Genomic DNA, 17530 nt, shown 5'->3' on the forward strand with positions numbered 1-17530 from the left:
CTTTTTGTTTCTCTGAAAAAAGTCAGATAATATGCCATTACATTGCAAAGGACACCAGTTACATTGGACATTAATGACTCCCCAAACAGAAACAAAATCTTCAGTGTCAGATAACATTTTATGATACACAAATTTTATTTTATTTATTTATTTATTATTTTTACAGATCCTATCACTTTGATCTGATCTTCACATCAGCTCATGCTTGATGCTCATGCATGCCTGACCTATTAGAAGGTTAATCAGATACATCTTACTTGGCTATGTCACAAAGTACTTTGGATTAAAAATAAAAAAAGACTGTCTTTTAAAATTATCCTTGAACCAGCAGTAGATGCTTGTTCATATAGTGCCACTTTCTGTCCAAAAATGCTGATGTCCTTTTGGCCAGTTATAAAAAGAGTCACATCATCAGCATATAGCTGACAAGCTCACTGTGATTATTACTTCATTCGCAAAGGTCAACTCTGGACATCCCTGCCTGATGCCTCTTTGAATAGGGACAGGTTGGCTAAGTCCTTCCCCCACTTTTACAATAACAGAGGTGAATACAACAACCTGATCCAAATAGTCAAAGTTTTGCCAGAACTAAAGACCTCTAATATTCTAAATAAATAATAATGATCAACTCTATGAAATGCCTTTTCCTGGTCGTGGAGTTTAAACAAATCAAAAATGTCTTAATTTTCTGGATTTCTCAAATCCAAAAGATCAAGATCAAATTATTCATTATAATCCATTTAGGAAATGATGTTTAATTGACATGATTGACATGTAATCTTTAAGTGTGTTACATAAACGCATTTAACACAAATTTTACAGTCTGTACATCGGAGTTAATCTCATCTGCAGTTCTTTAGCTAGTCGAGACCTCTTTTTTGGGTAGCAATGTCAGAGCTGCCCTTGACTGCAGCTCAGTCTAAACAGTCTATCAGAACTTCTTATAGCTCCTTTTTCCAGCATAGTCTAGAATTTCTTCTGAAATTTGTCAGGAAGCCCATCAACCTGAGATGAACCTCAAGTTCATCAAAAGAAATGGTGGTCCCCTGGAAAGCAGCAACCTGCCTAAAGCCTTCTGTCTACTATCCCAAGCCCTGTTACCCAGATCTCCAAGCTTCCGCTGTATTCTTGTTGAGTTATGAGCATAAACATTTGTGAGTAAAAATGTTTTATCCGTTGAATGTAAAATCCCCGAGTGTTACTTTCACCACTTGGGTCCTACCCTACTCCACTTCACACATTGAAGCATTTATTAAAATGAAGAAAATAAAACTGCTACAGCCCACACTAAGATTAGTGCCATAACTAAGAAAACACTGCCCCCTCAAACCAATTCCTCCTTCAGCTTCATTATCTAATACGCTGTGTTTCCTCTAAAGGATCATATCATTGTTTTTATTTCCACTAAGCTCGGATGTTACTGCTCGCCTTTCTCTATCCTTGCTCCCATTGATGTTTAATGTTCCCATTCTTAAAACCTTCATAACAAGAAGAAAGAAGAAAAAGAGGATAGTGAAATGCTTCCAAGAGAACACCACTTTCTGTGCTCAGGACTTTTTGCTGTACTTTTCCTCAATTGTTCCTCCCCAATTTAGTCACTATCTTTTTCAGATTTAACCTTTTTTTGGTTTGTTCAGCTGTTCATAACAAACCACTCTCCTTATCTTTGGAAGAGATTTAATAAATCAATCAACATCTGGAAAAAGTCTAGCTTTGACAGACTGTCTGCCAAAGATTTCATTGAAAAAGCAGTTGATATCCTGTAACAAATGTGTGACTGCCCATCCATTAGATACAATGTTGGAAACATGTTGTCTTCCTCATTTTCAACATTCAAAAAGGATGCAGTTATACCTCGATTCTGAGGCACACCTGTCATTGCTAATCTCTGGCTATCACCTTGATTTTCTTCCACTGCTCCTCTCTTGCATTTCATCTCATATGTCTGTTTTCAGTGTGTGGGGGTCCTTTGTGCAGACACGAATAGCATTTGTGTCCAATGTCATACTATACATAACATTTCATACTGGCAAAGCTTTCATAAACCGGCATTTTAATAATTGACTTTGAAAGATACCTCCAGAGTCTGGAAAAGAGGCATTCAGGTAGATGAACACCTGTCTCAGAAGAGACTGAATGCGCTGTAGTCTGACGTCTTTGCAGTGGAAACAAACTGTTCTAAAGCCACTAGCGAACTTTCCAAAGTGGGTCAGCTCTTTTTCCAGCAGTTCATTAGGGATGACACCAGAGACGGTAATTTGTGTTGAAGGCAAAAATAACGGTGAAACAAATCACTGAAGATAAATTTTTCCTACGTTCAAGGACGGCGTGTAAAGAAAATTTGTAAAAAAGACACATTCCAAATGTCCCAAAATCACTCAGCAGCTCCACACGCTCACCGACAACCTTTGTGCTCTCACTCGGTCACACTCCTCACGTACAGGAGAGAAACTGCATCCAGAAAACCATTCAATGAACAAAAAATTAAGGACTGAGATTGTGATTGTTCATTTTATTATCCAACAGTCAAAGATATTTATTTATGTAAGAGGAATATTAGTGACAGAAGATGTGAACACAGCCTTAAAAAGCAAAAATAAAGCCACGTTTTAAGGATCTCACTCGAGCTCACGCACGCTCACAGATTCACACACCAGTGACAGCCACCTGCCCACTGCCTTGGGCAATGCTCTTCTGATCTGTTCTGGTCGAAACAAACATCACCGCACACACTTTTCTCCCAATTTTCATCACGTCCATTTCGCTTCTTTATTTTTATTTCTTACATTTTTTTGTTTTTTTTATTTGAGCAGCATAACCTGATTTTCTGATGTTGAAGCATTGGAACATCAGTTACATGACTTTGTAACTTTGTAACCCAATTGTATTGAGCACATTTCAGATTTTCCCTATAGGTTTATAGTGATAATAAAAAAATGTGATAATCTTCTTTTTTTTTTCACATTTCCTTTAGACTTTTTAGTCTTTAGGACACTACTAGCCCTGATTATAAACATTACTTGACTGTAGGGCTTGGGCTTTAACCAGTTCTTAATACTTGATAATATGTATCACACTATAAAACACACACTAGATCTATACAGGTCTGTTGTCTTTCCCAGTCAATTCACTGAGCAGTTCTTAATCCTACGTAGGGACAATCTTGGATGTCATTTCATCAACACTCCAGTTTAAAACACACAATAGGTCAGAGTCAGGGAGAAGGTGTTCAGCTTTTTTACAGCTTTAAAATTACTACCACTTCTATCATTCTATACTGTCCTCGTCCAGTTTCCTTGTGTCTTGACTTTTTCAGCGTTCCTCTATTTTTTATTTTTTTTGTGATGCCTCTTTCTCAACCAAAAAGATATTTTATTTGTCTACCTACTCCTCTCTTCACTTTGTTCCATACCTCTCACTTCTTTTCCTTCTTTCATTCTCTTATCATGACATTGATCATCTGAAATCAATCCACATTGTGTTTTTCTGTCCATCCTCTTTTGTTTTTTCCTCTGTCTTTCTCTTGCACGCACACTTAGATGTCAAAGGCATTTGGCTCGTAATCCTTCAACTGTTCAAGAACACGCACACATTCGCTGACACAGAGTGACGCCAGTGCAGTGTAAAAATCTATGCTGATGTGATCAGTGCAGATCGTGCTATTGACAGACAGCAATATTCCCACGATAGGAATGATTCACCTTCATCACTGTCACAGAGTCAGTCAGTTGGGTGTGTATATGATTGTGCACAGACTATGACAAAAGTGGTATAATCAAGGCATGTAGCTTAACCTACTGTATTTTGAAAAGGTAAATATGCAGTATTAATTGCGCAGTTTCATGTGCATCTGACATTCATAACAAAAATGTTTTGTGATGCAAAACAAATTGTGGTATTTGTTAGATACTTGTTTGTGTGTGTGAGTGAATAGTAGCTGGGACTTACTCTCTCCTTCTCCTATAATTTCATAGCCTGTAAACTACTTTCTTCCCTCTGTTCCCCCTTTGCTACACTATTTTGTAATAATCGCTTAATGTGTTTTAGCATTTATTTATTCAAACTCAATTTTTCCCAGTTCCCGTTATACTGTTCTTCCATGCCCTTGCCCTTTTTTTTTCTATATGCATTAATTTTTTTTCTGATCGCTAAATTTACTTTCCCGTTGCCTTTTTCCCTCTTCCCTCTCTACTCGTTTCTTCTTTCCGCTCTCCACATTCCTTTCCTCCTCTCCCCTCTTGCCCATTCTTTATGATTTGAAGGCTCATTTGTTAAAAGGAGGTAGCCCACTCTCACTCTTCCCCTAGCTTCCTCTTGTCTCTTTTTTGTGGGCTTTGGAAATATAATTTTCAATTTTTAATTTGATTCATTTAGATTTGATCATTAATCAGTGCTGAGAGAGAGTTAATTTGGTGGAAAATAGATGAGGTAGTTAGAGAGGGCTCTTTATGAAGTGAGCTTAGCCCAGCACTGGGTCTTTTAGGTATATGGGAAAGAGAAAGAGTAAAATTAAGAGTCTGCATGTAAGAGTTTATATTATGTACAAGAGAAAAAAGCCTCAGTGTAACTGAAAGTAGTTTGAAAGTGTGACAAGACTAGCAGTTTCTCCCAGCCTCTGTTACATTCAACTTTTCTGGTTTACAGCACACATCAGACAAACTGCAAACAAATTACATAAGAAATTAGTATCTGAACTTACAACCTAATGTTGGTTTATATAAAAATACAACATACTGTGATGTAAATGCATTCACAAAGCAACATACCACATGTGAGTATCTGCCCTTCTCAGCTGATGAATTACATTTTTATGTATGGCACTGAAAGAAAATGCAAGAAAAACAATTTTAAAAAACAAAAGAACAAGACAAAAACAACAATACTAAATACAGAAAAAGTACTTAATCTTAGAATCTAACTGCACCATGTAACAGCACTATCTGGGCAGAAATTAATAAAGCTTATTGCTTTTTGTTACTGTCCTTGACAGGGAAGGACACGATTGACCTGGAAACTGCCTTAGTTAGTTTAACTGCTCCCATGAGTAACATAACATTCAGTTTTCTTCTGCTTTAATATTATGCTGCTTTCTTACAGTATATTACTAGCATGGCTAGTTATACCATATTTATGTATTTTGTGGTGGTTTGCACAGTGTCTTTGTGCACTGCGGAACAGGCAGAAGTTACAGGTGTTTCATAAATACACACAGAGGCACATGAAACATTTTCCCCAAATCTTTTTTTTTTTTGACACAACCACAAGTTTTGTGTTAGTCTGTTTGAATATGTCACTATATTATGAATCTGTAATCTCGAAGCTTTAAATCACTGACATGCTTCTTTTGTAGTCAATAATTTTCTCTCATCCTAACACTTACCTTTTTCCTGCCCTCTGTTTCTATCAGCCCCCCTCATGCAGGTAGCAGCTGAAAAAGCTGCTTGTCTGGACTTACCTAAACACAACATAGATGTGTGGGTTAGTGAGGTGTAGACATTGTATAAGTGTGTATGTGCTAGAAAAAGCAAAGAGTGGGTGTGTGAGTGGTTTGTACCCCCTGGTGTTAAGAGTCTCTTGACCGTTTGCTGACACTGGCCCCCCCACTGTACCTGGACTGTCAGCCCTTCTGTCTACCTGTCCCAGTCTCAAGCATTTTCACACATACACACAGATGCGTGTAATGTTCAGTTCACTGGTTTGACTACTGCCTGAGCTCATTATGAATTTTTAAATGAATATATTTCCATGTGCACTCACGCCAACATGACATATTTGGAATAAAGGTAGTCTTCAAAACGTTCAAATAAACAAACTCATATAAAACAGGAGAACATATCGACTTAAAAATGCACAAAGATGCTCCCTGACATTTTTCTCCTGCTGCCAATAGAAGTCTTTCTGTTAAATCTCTTAAGGTTTGTTGTCATGAATGTGGTCAGCACATTTTTTAGAGGATTTAAACGTCTCTATGTGAGCAAATCTCTCTCTTGCTTTCACACGCCTATTGCTTTCCTTTCCATCTTCCATCCTTTTTCTCTCCAACTTCTTGGATGGATGGATAGATGCACAAAACTGAAAGACTGCCAGAAAATGTGTTTAATGTTGTTTACCTAATTTACATGCTTTCACTATACAGTTCAGTCTCTTTTCTTATACTTTGCAGTTGTCCCCTGCTCTCTGTTCACCTTCAACATAATATGGTTTGGTACATCACAGCATCCAGTATATTTTATGGTGCTAGTGTGCGCTAATGTTTAAAATAAGCCAAAGCCTTTAAAATTGTGAGTTTAATTCATTGTATAAAAGTCTGATTACTAATTTAATATCTAAAAGATGAGATACACATGGTGGGCCTCATTCTGCAGCCATTCTAGTAATTAATTTTGTATCTCCTCCTAAAGTTACTAATTTTATTGCTTAATAGCAGAAGCCTAGACTCATCTAAAGATTTGGCATCCTCTTAAACCCTCTTATCCTTTCCTTTCCTTTCTTCTCCTCTCCTTTCCTCTTCTCTCCTCCTCCAGGGTACATGACACCTCTGTCTTTCTTATCCATCTTTAAGTGGTAACCACGGTAACATCCAATCCCCTGAGAGATAGGTCTAATTAAATTAGGACTCCTTTGTGTCAATTAATTAACGAGACAGAGAGGGAGACAGCAATAGAGAGACCAAGATTGGGCAAGAGACAGTAAAAGAGTCGGAAAGCCAGAGAGTCAAAGTGAGCAAGAGAGGCCTTCTACTCAAATGGCTTCTATAAATTAGTCTTGTTGTAGAAGAAAAGGGGGGAAAAGTGAGTTTAGCAAGCCTAAGAATAACAAAAGAGTGAATACATGGACACTTAACACGTACATACATACAGACCCAGCCTTGTAAATCAAAGATCCATCTCCCTCCTTCTTTTACTATCTGCTTGCACAGAAGGCGATGCGAGTCTCATTTTTCTTGCCATCATTAACTACTCAAAGAGGTTAAAATCTGTCTTTATTTTTTGTGTAATGTACACTATATTGATACATACTTCTCTCTGTCATTTCTCACAGGTGTTCGTCTGGACAGGGTTCGCGGTGGAAGACAGAAGTACAAACGCCGGATAGATGCAGACAACAGCCCGTACCTGAATCCACAGCTGGCTCTGCCCCCCAAGAAGCCATGTAAGAAAACACATGCAAAAAAACAAGCTCTGACTACAAACAGCATGTAAGATGGTGCTTTTCTCTACAAAGTTGACGTGGGATTTTCAAGGACACATGCGTGCTGACTTTAACAACTAGATGTGCAGAGGATCTGATGTCGTGTGTGGAAGAAACTACAAAATGACGGGCAACTGACTGCACACAAAATAATTTTCAACAAAATATCGTATTACCCTAGTAGACAGTGCTCAAGCAATAACCAGGAGTCATTGTTTAGAGCCCCTAAGTGAAAGGAATTGCTTTTCCATCAGTTTCTGTCCTAATGGAGACAGTTGGACAGTAAAAACGTTTCAACTCACACACACACATAAACAGAAACACAGTAGTGAGAAGCCCATCTGTTTGGGACCATGTTTATCTCCCTGTTTCTGCTGCTACCAGTTTGGGATCATAACATTTTATATGTGTAATATTTCACCATAAAGGTATTCATTTAGCACCGGTTGGATTGGCTGCAGTTTTTTAAAGAATAAAACCGCAGCCAAAGCCTGATGAGTAAAAATTAACAAGGGAAAGAGTGAGTGAGAGTGACAGAGAGACAGGTAGAGACAGAGAGGGAGAAAGACCGAGTCTAAACAAGGCTGTTTCTCAGAGAGAGAGGAGGGAAGAGGGGTGAGAGAAAAGGAGGGAGGGAGACCAGCCAGAGCCCTAATCCGGATTAAATCCAATCTGGCAACCGCATCAAACTAGAGTTAGCTCTCTAGCTAACCGTCTGCCTCCACACACACACACACACACACACCCATATGCAGTGCAGATTGAGCAGTGTTTAGCAGCTTGGTCCCCAAAGCCCATTTTGCTTAAAGCTGGAGCATATTCTGGTTTAGGCCAATATGCTGAATGGCTGCACAACAGCTTACTGGGACTTTTGCACTACTAATCATTGAAATGATGGGATAAAGTGAATATGTGTACACTATGTGTGTGTGTTTGTACTGTGTGTGTTTGCTTACACAAAGCACCTGTGAGCTATCTGAAGGCCTTCCTTGGCAGGCTATTTAATTTAAAATTATATTTAACTCTTTTTAGTCTTGTTAAACTATTCTTATGAGGCATCATAATTTGGAAGAGAATACAGGAAAAAAAATATGTATTTAGTCTGTGCTATTTACATCTGTTCCATAATATGAATGATTATTTCCATGAAGATAAATCAGTCTAACTTAAAATCAAATTTGCACATTTTAAAAAGTACATTACGGTTAATATAGACTTACTTTATCTCTCTTGTTCATTCTCTCTCTCACACAGTCAATACACACACGTTGTGTCCCTCTGTCTCTCCCTCAGATACACTCACACAGCCTATCTATCTGTTGCCCAATCCCTAGCTTCAGCGTCCCCATTGATTGTGTGAGAACAGAACAATAGCCCAGGGTTTGGAAATGGGCTTCCATTGATTCTAATTAGGGAAACATTAAATAAGATTTACCCACAGATACTGCAGTATATGTATACACTCACACACTGTGTATGTGTGGGTGTATGTAAGAGAATTGGGGGTGGTGGACAGTGTTAGATCAATACACAACTCATCCCCACAACTCTCTTTCACTCTCTCTTGCTGTTTATCTCTATCTAGCTGTCGCTCTCTGGACTCCTCCTGTCTGTCTTTTACAATCTATTCATGACTCACTTTCTACCTTTCTATCTTTTCCCATTTTTTCATTGCTAATCTTGCTCTCTTTTTCTATCCTTCACTTCACTCTTGCGCTTCTATCCTCTGTTATTATTCCCATGCTTGATTAGTCAGTGGATTAATTTGGAAGCAGGGTATCAGTCTGTTACTAATGGGCCATAGAGGTCTCATCACCACATGTCACCATTACTGGCTGAGCCGTTTGGCTTTCAGTGTTATCTTTCCCTGCTGTATGTATCAGTGAAACTTCTTAAGACTGTCTTACAAAACAACAGTTTTGGGCATCTTGGATCAACTGGCGATAGAAGGCTATAACCACTGGAGAATTGCTTATATTTAAAACATTTCAATACCTTGTTTGATTTTTTTTGTGCAGTCCTTTTTTATGTTTTGTGCTAAACTCTAAAAAGGCTTTCAGAAAAGATCAACACTTGAAATTTGGAGTTTTTGAAGGAATTGTGTGTTTTTGGCAGTTTCAAGGGTTGAAAGGTTTCAAATTTATGCTTAATTGCAACGTGAACATCTGAAAATTGTGTTTTGATTTCATACTCCTAACGAGTCTAAATTTACATCAGATGCTTCATTTTTGCGTATGGGAATACAGACAGGTGAGAAATTAAAGGGAAAAAGAGCACCATGTGACATATTGGTCCAAAATCTGCAATAGTTCTTCAGTGGGATGACTCCAAGGTGAAAGCATACGATTCATTTTACGGAACAATTTAGTGACCTAGGTGATCATTAATTTGCAATCACTGTTCACTCCAAGGGGAGATGTGGTCCCAAACAATACAAGCAAAATGCACCCCCTATCAAAATAGATCCGCCGGTTCTCCTTCATTGCAAGAGTCAAGGGCTCAGATTTTTCCTTTAATTTGTCCACTGTGCGTGTTTGTCTTAAATATAGCTTAAGACTTATGTGTTACCAGCAGGCCATCATATGAGATTTGCACATGACCTTTCACATTTTAGTACCGGACTGGGGTGAAACAACTTGTAGCCTTACACGACAAAAATTCACCATTTCTCTGTCTCTGTGTCTTTCTCCTTGTCTGGTGGTCATGTCAGTTGCCTTTGGCTGCCTTGCAGATAACAAAATCGTATCTCACCTGCTGGTGGCTGAGCCAGAGAAGATTTATGCCATGCCGGACCCGACAGTACCAGACAGCGACATCAAGGCCCTGACTACGCTGTGTGACCTGGCGGACAGAGAGCTGGTGGTCAACATTGGTTGGGCCAAACATATTCCAGGTAGGGAAAAAGAAAATTCTCCTGTGCCCTTTCTCTCACAGGTTTATTACTAAAAGCAAGGAATTTAAGAATTTAATCTTCTTAAACTAACTTAAACTAACCTCTTTTCTCTCGTAATCTGATAAAATTTGGAACTGGAGTACAAGATCGCAAAATTAACATAATAACTCAAGTGATTCAAGATAAGGTCTATGGCAAAATGTTTAGCTTTTGTTTCAGCGAATAAAAACTTATTGAAAGTTTTCAAACAGGACTATGCTGAACATCCATACGTACATACACAAAAGGACTCAAATATATGCACAGGCACACATGTAATGTAGATTTAATTTGTTGTTTTGAGTCATGCCTGTGTTTCTCTGTGCTTACCCTTTTTACAAGTAAGTGGATCAAGTTAGGCAGGTTATGTACTGGGCTCAGAGTGCATGTGGGCATGTACATTTGTGTGTGTGTGTGTGTGTGTGTGTGTGTGTGTGTGTGTGTGTGTGTGTGTGTGTGCAGCTTTCTGTATAAAGCGAGCGAAGCGCAACGATTGCTTGGCGGAGGAGAGAAGATGGCGTGATTAGATGAACGAGGAAGGCAATCCACTGCTCACAGAGAAAGATAGAACTCTTCATCTTCCCTGTGTGTGTGTGTGTGTGTGTGTGTGTGTGTGTGTGTGTGTGTGTGTGTGTGTGTGTGTGTGTGTTTGTGTGAAGTGAACACCTTATGAAATCCTCACTGTTTACAACGCTGAACACCTATCTAATACTCACACTCACACCAAGCTCACACAAACACCCATACATGTCCACACACAAAGTGATCTACTGTTCACTCAGGTTGGAAAGGATTGTCAGAAAGAAATACGCCTCCTCAACGTTCTTTATCAGCCTCTTACACACACAAACGCGCACACACACACACACACACACACAAAGAATAGAGTCAGATAGACCTGTTAACCTTTTTTCAGCCATCTTGTTCCACATCTTGTCGTGCATGTGTGTGTGTGTGGTGACTCTCTGCAGGTTGTACATGTGAACACACACATGCACAAGTCTTTGCTCTCCATGGTACAGTAATTTTTTTAATCAAATTGATGGAGAGAGACAGAGAGACAAAGAAAAAAAAGACAGAGGCAGAGGGGAGGTGAAGCCAATTTATGCTTCATGATATGGCTGCGATGTGCCGCATACACACACGCGCGCACACACCCACACACGCACACAAAGGCTGCTAACAGTGGTAACAACGTGTCAAGGCAAGCGCCAGGCAGCTAATTTGAAGTCATTAGATGTCTGCCGTACTGGCAACAATTTGTTACGCTCTCACACACACAAACACACCCAGAAAAACACATCACATACACACACTGAGTTAAGAGCCGTCTGTGGATAGCGAGGAGCCTAAATTGTAAACTAATTTAAACATCACTCAGCGTTAGAGAGGCTGCCTGCAAGACAGGCCCCCGGATAACAAGGCTAGGGTACGCGGGTTTGTGTGTGTCAGTGTGTGTGTCATGTTTGACACACACAATCACCCGACGTTAGAGACTTTTGACACCACACACGCACATATTCACGCATATCTCTTTGATTGGTTCTTTTATTCTAAGACTTATGTGTGTGCACGCTGATTTCCATACTGATATGGCCTTATGCAAACATTTGATATGTCATTAGGAGAGGAAAATGAGGTTTCAGACACACTGAGTGTATCTGGTTATCCCACAAGGAATCATGCACGTGTACTTCACAGATCCGCGTGTTTCAAAGAGAGTGATGAAATGCGGGCAAATATATAAACACAGACGTGCCACATAAGGCTTTTTTGCTGATTCAAACGGTGACAAGACATAGACAAATTACTCCAAACGTGCACGCATTTTCATACAGTGGTACGTGAGCAGGAAACGGTCACACTCTGAAACTGCGGGCCTGTGGAAATATCAGAAGTTATTATTCAGAGGCCATGAAAGGCCTTACCGTCCAATATTATGGATTAGTAAAGAGAAGATCTCATTTTAATAGCTCTCAAAGACACAACTCCAGTTGCGTATTAGGCTACATGTCATCGTCAAGTGTGTATGTGTGTTTGAAGGAGGAAAGAAGAGCAGTCAGGTGAGAAGAGCGGGGGAAGAACAGCAAATATTTAAACAGGAGCAAATGAGAGAGTGAATTAAAAGAAAGAAAGGCCATTCAAATGAGCCATTTATCTGTCAGTAGAATTAGTCTTTTCATCCTCTTTTCTTTCTTCTTACTCTCTCTTTCTCTCTGTCTTTCTCTTTCTCTCTCTCTCCTTCCATAATAGCTAAATGACTACCGGGCAGTCATACTAGCAGCTCTTATCTAGACTCATGAACACAAAAGAGCGAGACAGACAAGCGAGCACTTGACTTGACGAAAGAGCAAGGAACGAACAAATGAATGAATCAACGAATGAGAGCTAGAACCTATAACGCAGTCTATTTTAACAGAACTAGAGGCCTTGCCATTAGTGCTTCTTTTTTTTTTCACAATCCCCCCTCCCCTGTTCTGTCTTTATTCAAGAAAGAAATTGCTCTCGGGCCACCCCCCACATCCCCTCCACTATTCTCTTGCTTCCCTATCTCCTCTAACTTGCTCTTTCTTTTCTTACAGTCTTTCTTCCTCTTTTTCTTTCTTTCCCCTTTCAATTTTGACACTCGGGATAAGCAGTCTATGTGCCAGCAGTAGCACGGCATGATTGAGTTGTAAAAAAATGGGGGATGGGAGGTGAAGAGGGGTTTGCCATCGGTTCGTTTATTTAATCGGTCTTTATGGAGATAGAGGAGAAGGGGTTTGGACTTTGGTGGTGATGGAATAACAGGTGAGGAACACAGTCCTCTTCCTTCTTGTTCTGCATACTTTTCTCTTTTTCTTTTACATTCACTGTCTTTAATATGTCTCTTTATTTTTTTTCCCTTTCCCCCCTCTATTCCTCTTATATGGATTTGGAGATGAACTTGGGGGTTAAAACACTCTGGTGTGAGCATAGTTGAGGTTCAGCTGTTATCACATTCGCAGTGTGCTTTAGCTTTTGTACTTCAAAAAAGCTATTTTGAATTTATATATCAAGCGTAATGAATCTCTTAGAGTAATTTTGTACATTAATTATATGAGCAGGCTTATTCAAAACAAATAACACTGTGTAACGTTTACAGCTGAAGCCAATAACCGCTTGAGAAAATTTTGACTTATGCTCTTTTTTTCTGTTTTATCCCCTAGTAAGTAACATATTCCTTCTTCCCTGCTATTTTTTACAAATGGACATTTATTTAATTTTTTCTCTTATACCCTGTTCTTTAGTAATTTATTGCAGCTGTTACCAGACTTTATTTCATTCTTGAGAGATGTTTGATTGCTACCACAAATGTGGCTTTCGGGGGGGTCTCTTTATTTTCTTTTTTCTGTTGTTCTATGTTGATGATTATTCAAAATATAATCTTATTTATACAACTTGCCATACCAAAAGTATTTTAGTAATTGATTAGAAACGTACACAGGTATAATAGTGGCAAAGTTCAGGTGTAGAATAACACATGCGTCGAAAGAACAGGAAATGGGATGTGAACAGTCTAGATAACCTAGATACTCCCAGAGAGCATTTAACACAATACTGTTTTGACCCACTGGCTAAATACCCCACCCCCCACCCTTCCCTCTTAAAACTATCCCGTGACGTCCTCCTTTTGCTCTCTATCCCTCTGTGTCTTTCTGTCTTTCCCTCATTTTCTCCCCCTCCCTGACCTGACCTCCCACCCTCTCTCTCTGTGGTATTCTTAACCTCTTCATTATCAAGTCACCATCATTTCTCAACCCCTATCCCCTCCCATGGTCCTCTTCTCACATCCTCCCAGCCAGCGACCACTGACTGGAAGGCCAGTGCTCGTTGGTTTTGCTTATGTGTTCAGATTGAGCTGATTATCCTGATCGCTATTTGAAATGTGCCTCTCTACAAACGTTGACATATTGCAGTAAAGCAGCCAAACAGGAAAGTCGCCCTCAGATTTTGTAGCCAGTGTTCGTTTCTTCTGGTGTTTCTCTTTTGGACATGTTTTAAATGGTTTTCACTTAGAGATTTAGCCAACCAGTCGAGCAGTTAGCCGTTCTGTCTGTTAGTTAGCCAATCAGTGAGTCAAGTAACTACACAGCCAGTCAATCAGCCAGAGAGGCAGCCAGTAGTCAGCAAATATTGATTAATAGAAGTGTCCTGCTCCTTTTAGCAAATCAAATGTTGAGTCTCGGCAGTCATGGGGAACCTTTAGACACACATACATATACACACGCGTACATATGGATGCTTGACTCTGAAACTGCAGCTCACTAAATTAACACTGACACACATTATAAGACTTCACAATGAGCTCTGAAAGATGCAAAACAGCTCTGTGTGCGTGTGCATGTGTGTGTTTGCTCACATCTGTGCGCATGTAGAGTGAGACAGATGTAAAAGCCCAGACTGGTGATGTGATGATGTCACTCTACAGCCCTCCTGATTAAGTCTGGTGATGTCATCAATCAGCAAAGAGGTTGCTCCGCTTAGTAACAGAGTGGTAAATCAGAAGAAAAACAACCCACACAAACAAGTGAGCTCTACTGGCATCAAACTTCTAAAATAATATTATTGCCTCCTTTTGTCCTAATTTCTTCCCTCACTGTTCATTATTGTGAATTCCCTACTACATTTTACAATATTTCTCCCTCTCAAAGATATTGCCCCTAAGATTCCATGAAATAAACGCGTGGAAATACACATGGAAACAACTAGACGCACAAGCAGATATGCCCCCATTCTGTCGGCTAAGGCTAGCTCACCTTGACAGTCACAGCATGGTGGGTGCCTTCTTAAGCACAAACACAACACACAAAAAATACAGTGCATTCACATGGACATACACATATAGCTCACCATACAGACATTATATTTTTTGACAGTGTAAAAACAAACAGAAATACAGGTGATTTATAACATGTGCTCTCATTTATTCTCCTGAACCTTCACGTCTTTACGTGCGTAACATGATAAAATGTTATGTTTGTGTGGAAAACGATGACATTTAAAACAAGATTTATAACAGCAGATGTTTTAAAAATGTTTAATGGTAGAAAACTCTTGCGAATTCCTGAGATTTGCCTGAATGGAGAGTAAACACCAGTGATCTGTTAGCCAGAAAACAAAGGTGTTGATACTGGACATTTTACATTCAATCACTAGATTTTGTTCCTATGCTTATAAACTCACTTTAAATGACAATAAAGACTCTACCCAATCTATATGCTGATGGGGTCAAACTCATAAATATGACTTTATTAGAGTTTGATTTAGATTTAGTATTTGATTTAGTTCATTGCCTTGGTCATTCTTGCCATTGTTATCGAGGGTCTCAGGGTCTTCAGTACGTAATTTTTATGTGTGTTTCTAGTCTCTGTTGATTTTCTCTGAGCTCTGTTTGGCGTGTTTGATTTCCATTTCTGCTCATCCCTGAGCTAGATAACACATTTAGAGGCTGAGGTCTTGGTTTCAAGTATATGTGTTTGCTCATGTGAGCGCATGTGTTTGTCTGTTTCGTTGTCCACATTCATGCAAAAGAGTTATCTTATTTTCCAGTGCACCAGCACCATGATTTCCTCTTGCAGCCCATACAAACAAACACATCACTGTTTGCAGATGAAAACAAATATTGATGAAATCAAATTAGGAAAAGAATATTTGATATCTGAGCTTAATGTTTGGATTAAGTTGGGCTTTCTTTATTGGATTAAGCCTGTGGGTATTGGAAGCATGTCATCAATATGAGGCGAAACCATTTTCATTTCTTTGTACGATGCTTTTTTCTTTCTTGTCTACTTGGTTGTAACTTTTTTCTTCTATTCACTTTTTTTTTCTTTTCTATGTCATTATGCAGTTTTATCAACTGAATAAATGTTTTAAAATCAGATCACAATTTGAGCCCACAGATCTGCCGATATCAAATAATTTGACAAAGTAATGTGTAAAAAATAATTCTTAAATTAATCACCTTCATATCTGAAGGTGAACCTCTGGGTAATATTTATATACTACAGTATCTTGATGTAATATTAAAGAATCCCTACTATATTTACATTGCAGTAAATAGATATATAGCCATTCTCTACACTACCACATATTTGTCAACAATGTTTCCATAAAGACGATCCTATGATGAGATTCAAACACCCAGTAATATGTACATTCACATACACACTGCCATTGTGATAACAACAAATAAAGTCTAAGTCCCAAAATCTGTACTTCCTCGAGCAACCGCTTGACCTGGCTCAGCGGTATGTCCACAGCGGTATGTCCTTTGTTAAAAGGCCCAGTTAAACGTGTTTACAGTCTGGTAAGAGAAAAATAATCTTTGGTATGTCACCCCTTATAACAACTACAAACTAGGGGCATGGCCCCCTTCACTGCGAGGTAACTGCTAACACACAGACTATAGCCACAGCTGTCTCCTATGCTTCACCTCCACTAATGTCTTCCTGTAAGGCACACCCCATCCAAGAAGTTTGCGCTCCATTTGCTGAGTAAAACTGCAGTATTTTATTTGTATGCAACTTAGCACTAATTATTAGGAAGCTGTGTCAGTGCGGTGAGTGGATGTTTAAAAACCAGTGGATGATGTCATGGTGGCTACATCTATGTATGTGTCACTCAAAATAAGACCCGAATCAAAAAATGAAGTTGCATGAAAGTAATGGCAGTCCGGAACAAGAAAACTAATAGCAGTGCGTTAAGACTCACGCTAATTTTAAAATTGATGTCTGATGAAAATGTGTTTTTGGAACGGCCTCTCATTACAAGTAATTTTAATTATTGTGATTCTAATTTCTAAAAGGAAAAAGAGTCACACATTTCTTCAGTGGATAGATGGGTTTCAGTTCAAGTAAAAGCTCAGCGGTCCATTGCTGTTTTTTTTTCTTATTAGTTTGATTACATTTGCAAATCAAATTCATTTGTCTATCAGCCTTTGAGACACAGCCCGCAATCTGAGTACACTGACTAATCTGCATCAAATAATATCTGTCACACACAACACACACACGAGAAACAAGCTGCATACATTGGCGCACACCAGCCTGCATACACAAACACTTACTTCCCTGGGCACACAAACATACGCTTCTAAAAACACATACACATATTCATAAGGAAGCACTGATACGTAGTGAATGCAGACAAATGCACACATACGCATACATGCACAGTTTTATAACATGTGAAATCAGACGAGCAGTAACAAATAAATCAGCACACCATCTGAGCCCATCATCATCTAAGTCATTATTAGCAAACAGTCAGCTTTTACTACTTTCAATTTGCTTGTGTGTGTGTGTGTGTGTGTGTGTGTGGTTGTCCAAGAAAGAGAGAAAGAGAGATGATGTGATGTGATATGATATGATATGATATGCTGGCGGG

General features: G+C 39.1%; 1 protein-coding gene across 7 annotated transcripts in view; it reads left to right on the forward strand.

Moving 5' to 3' along the window:
• The window catches only part of esrrga (estrogen-related receptor gamma a), a 152747-nt gene that overhangs the window by 114016 nt on the left and 21201 nt on the right, over positions 1 to 17530 (forward strand). For 5 of the 7 annotated variants that reach the window (XM_084931000.1, XM_084930990.1, XM_084930958.1 and 2 more), the window contains 2 exons: positions 7042 to 7152; positions 9902 to 10084. In XM_084931000.1, coding sequence (XP_084787126.1) covers positions 7042 to 7152; positions 9902 to 10084 — 294 coding nt within the window. The remainder of the gene's footprint in view (positions 1 to 7041; positions 7153 to 9901; positions 10085 to 17530) is intronic. The other 2 variants (XM_084930973.1, XM_084930982.1) reach the window with 1 other exon arrangement.

Source organism: Perissodus microlepis, chromosome 1 (assembly GCF_051167445.1).
Source record: "Perissodus microlepis isolate ML-2025 ecotype Zambia chromosome 1, ASM5116744v1, whole genome shotgun sequence".
NCBI classification, from domain to species: Eukaryota; Metazoa; Chordata; class Actinopteri; order Cichliformes; family Cichlidae; genus Perissodus; species Perissodus microlepis.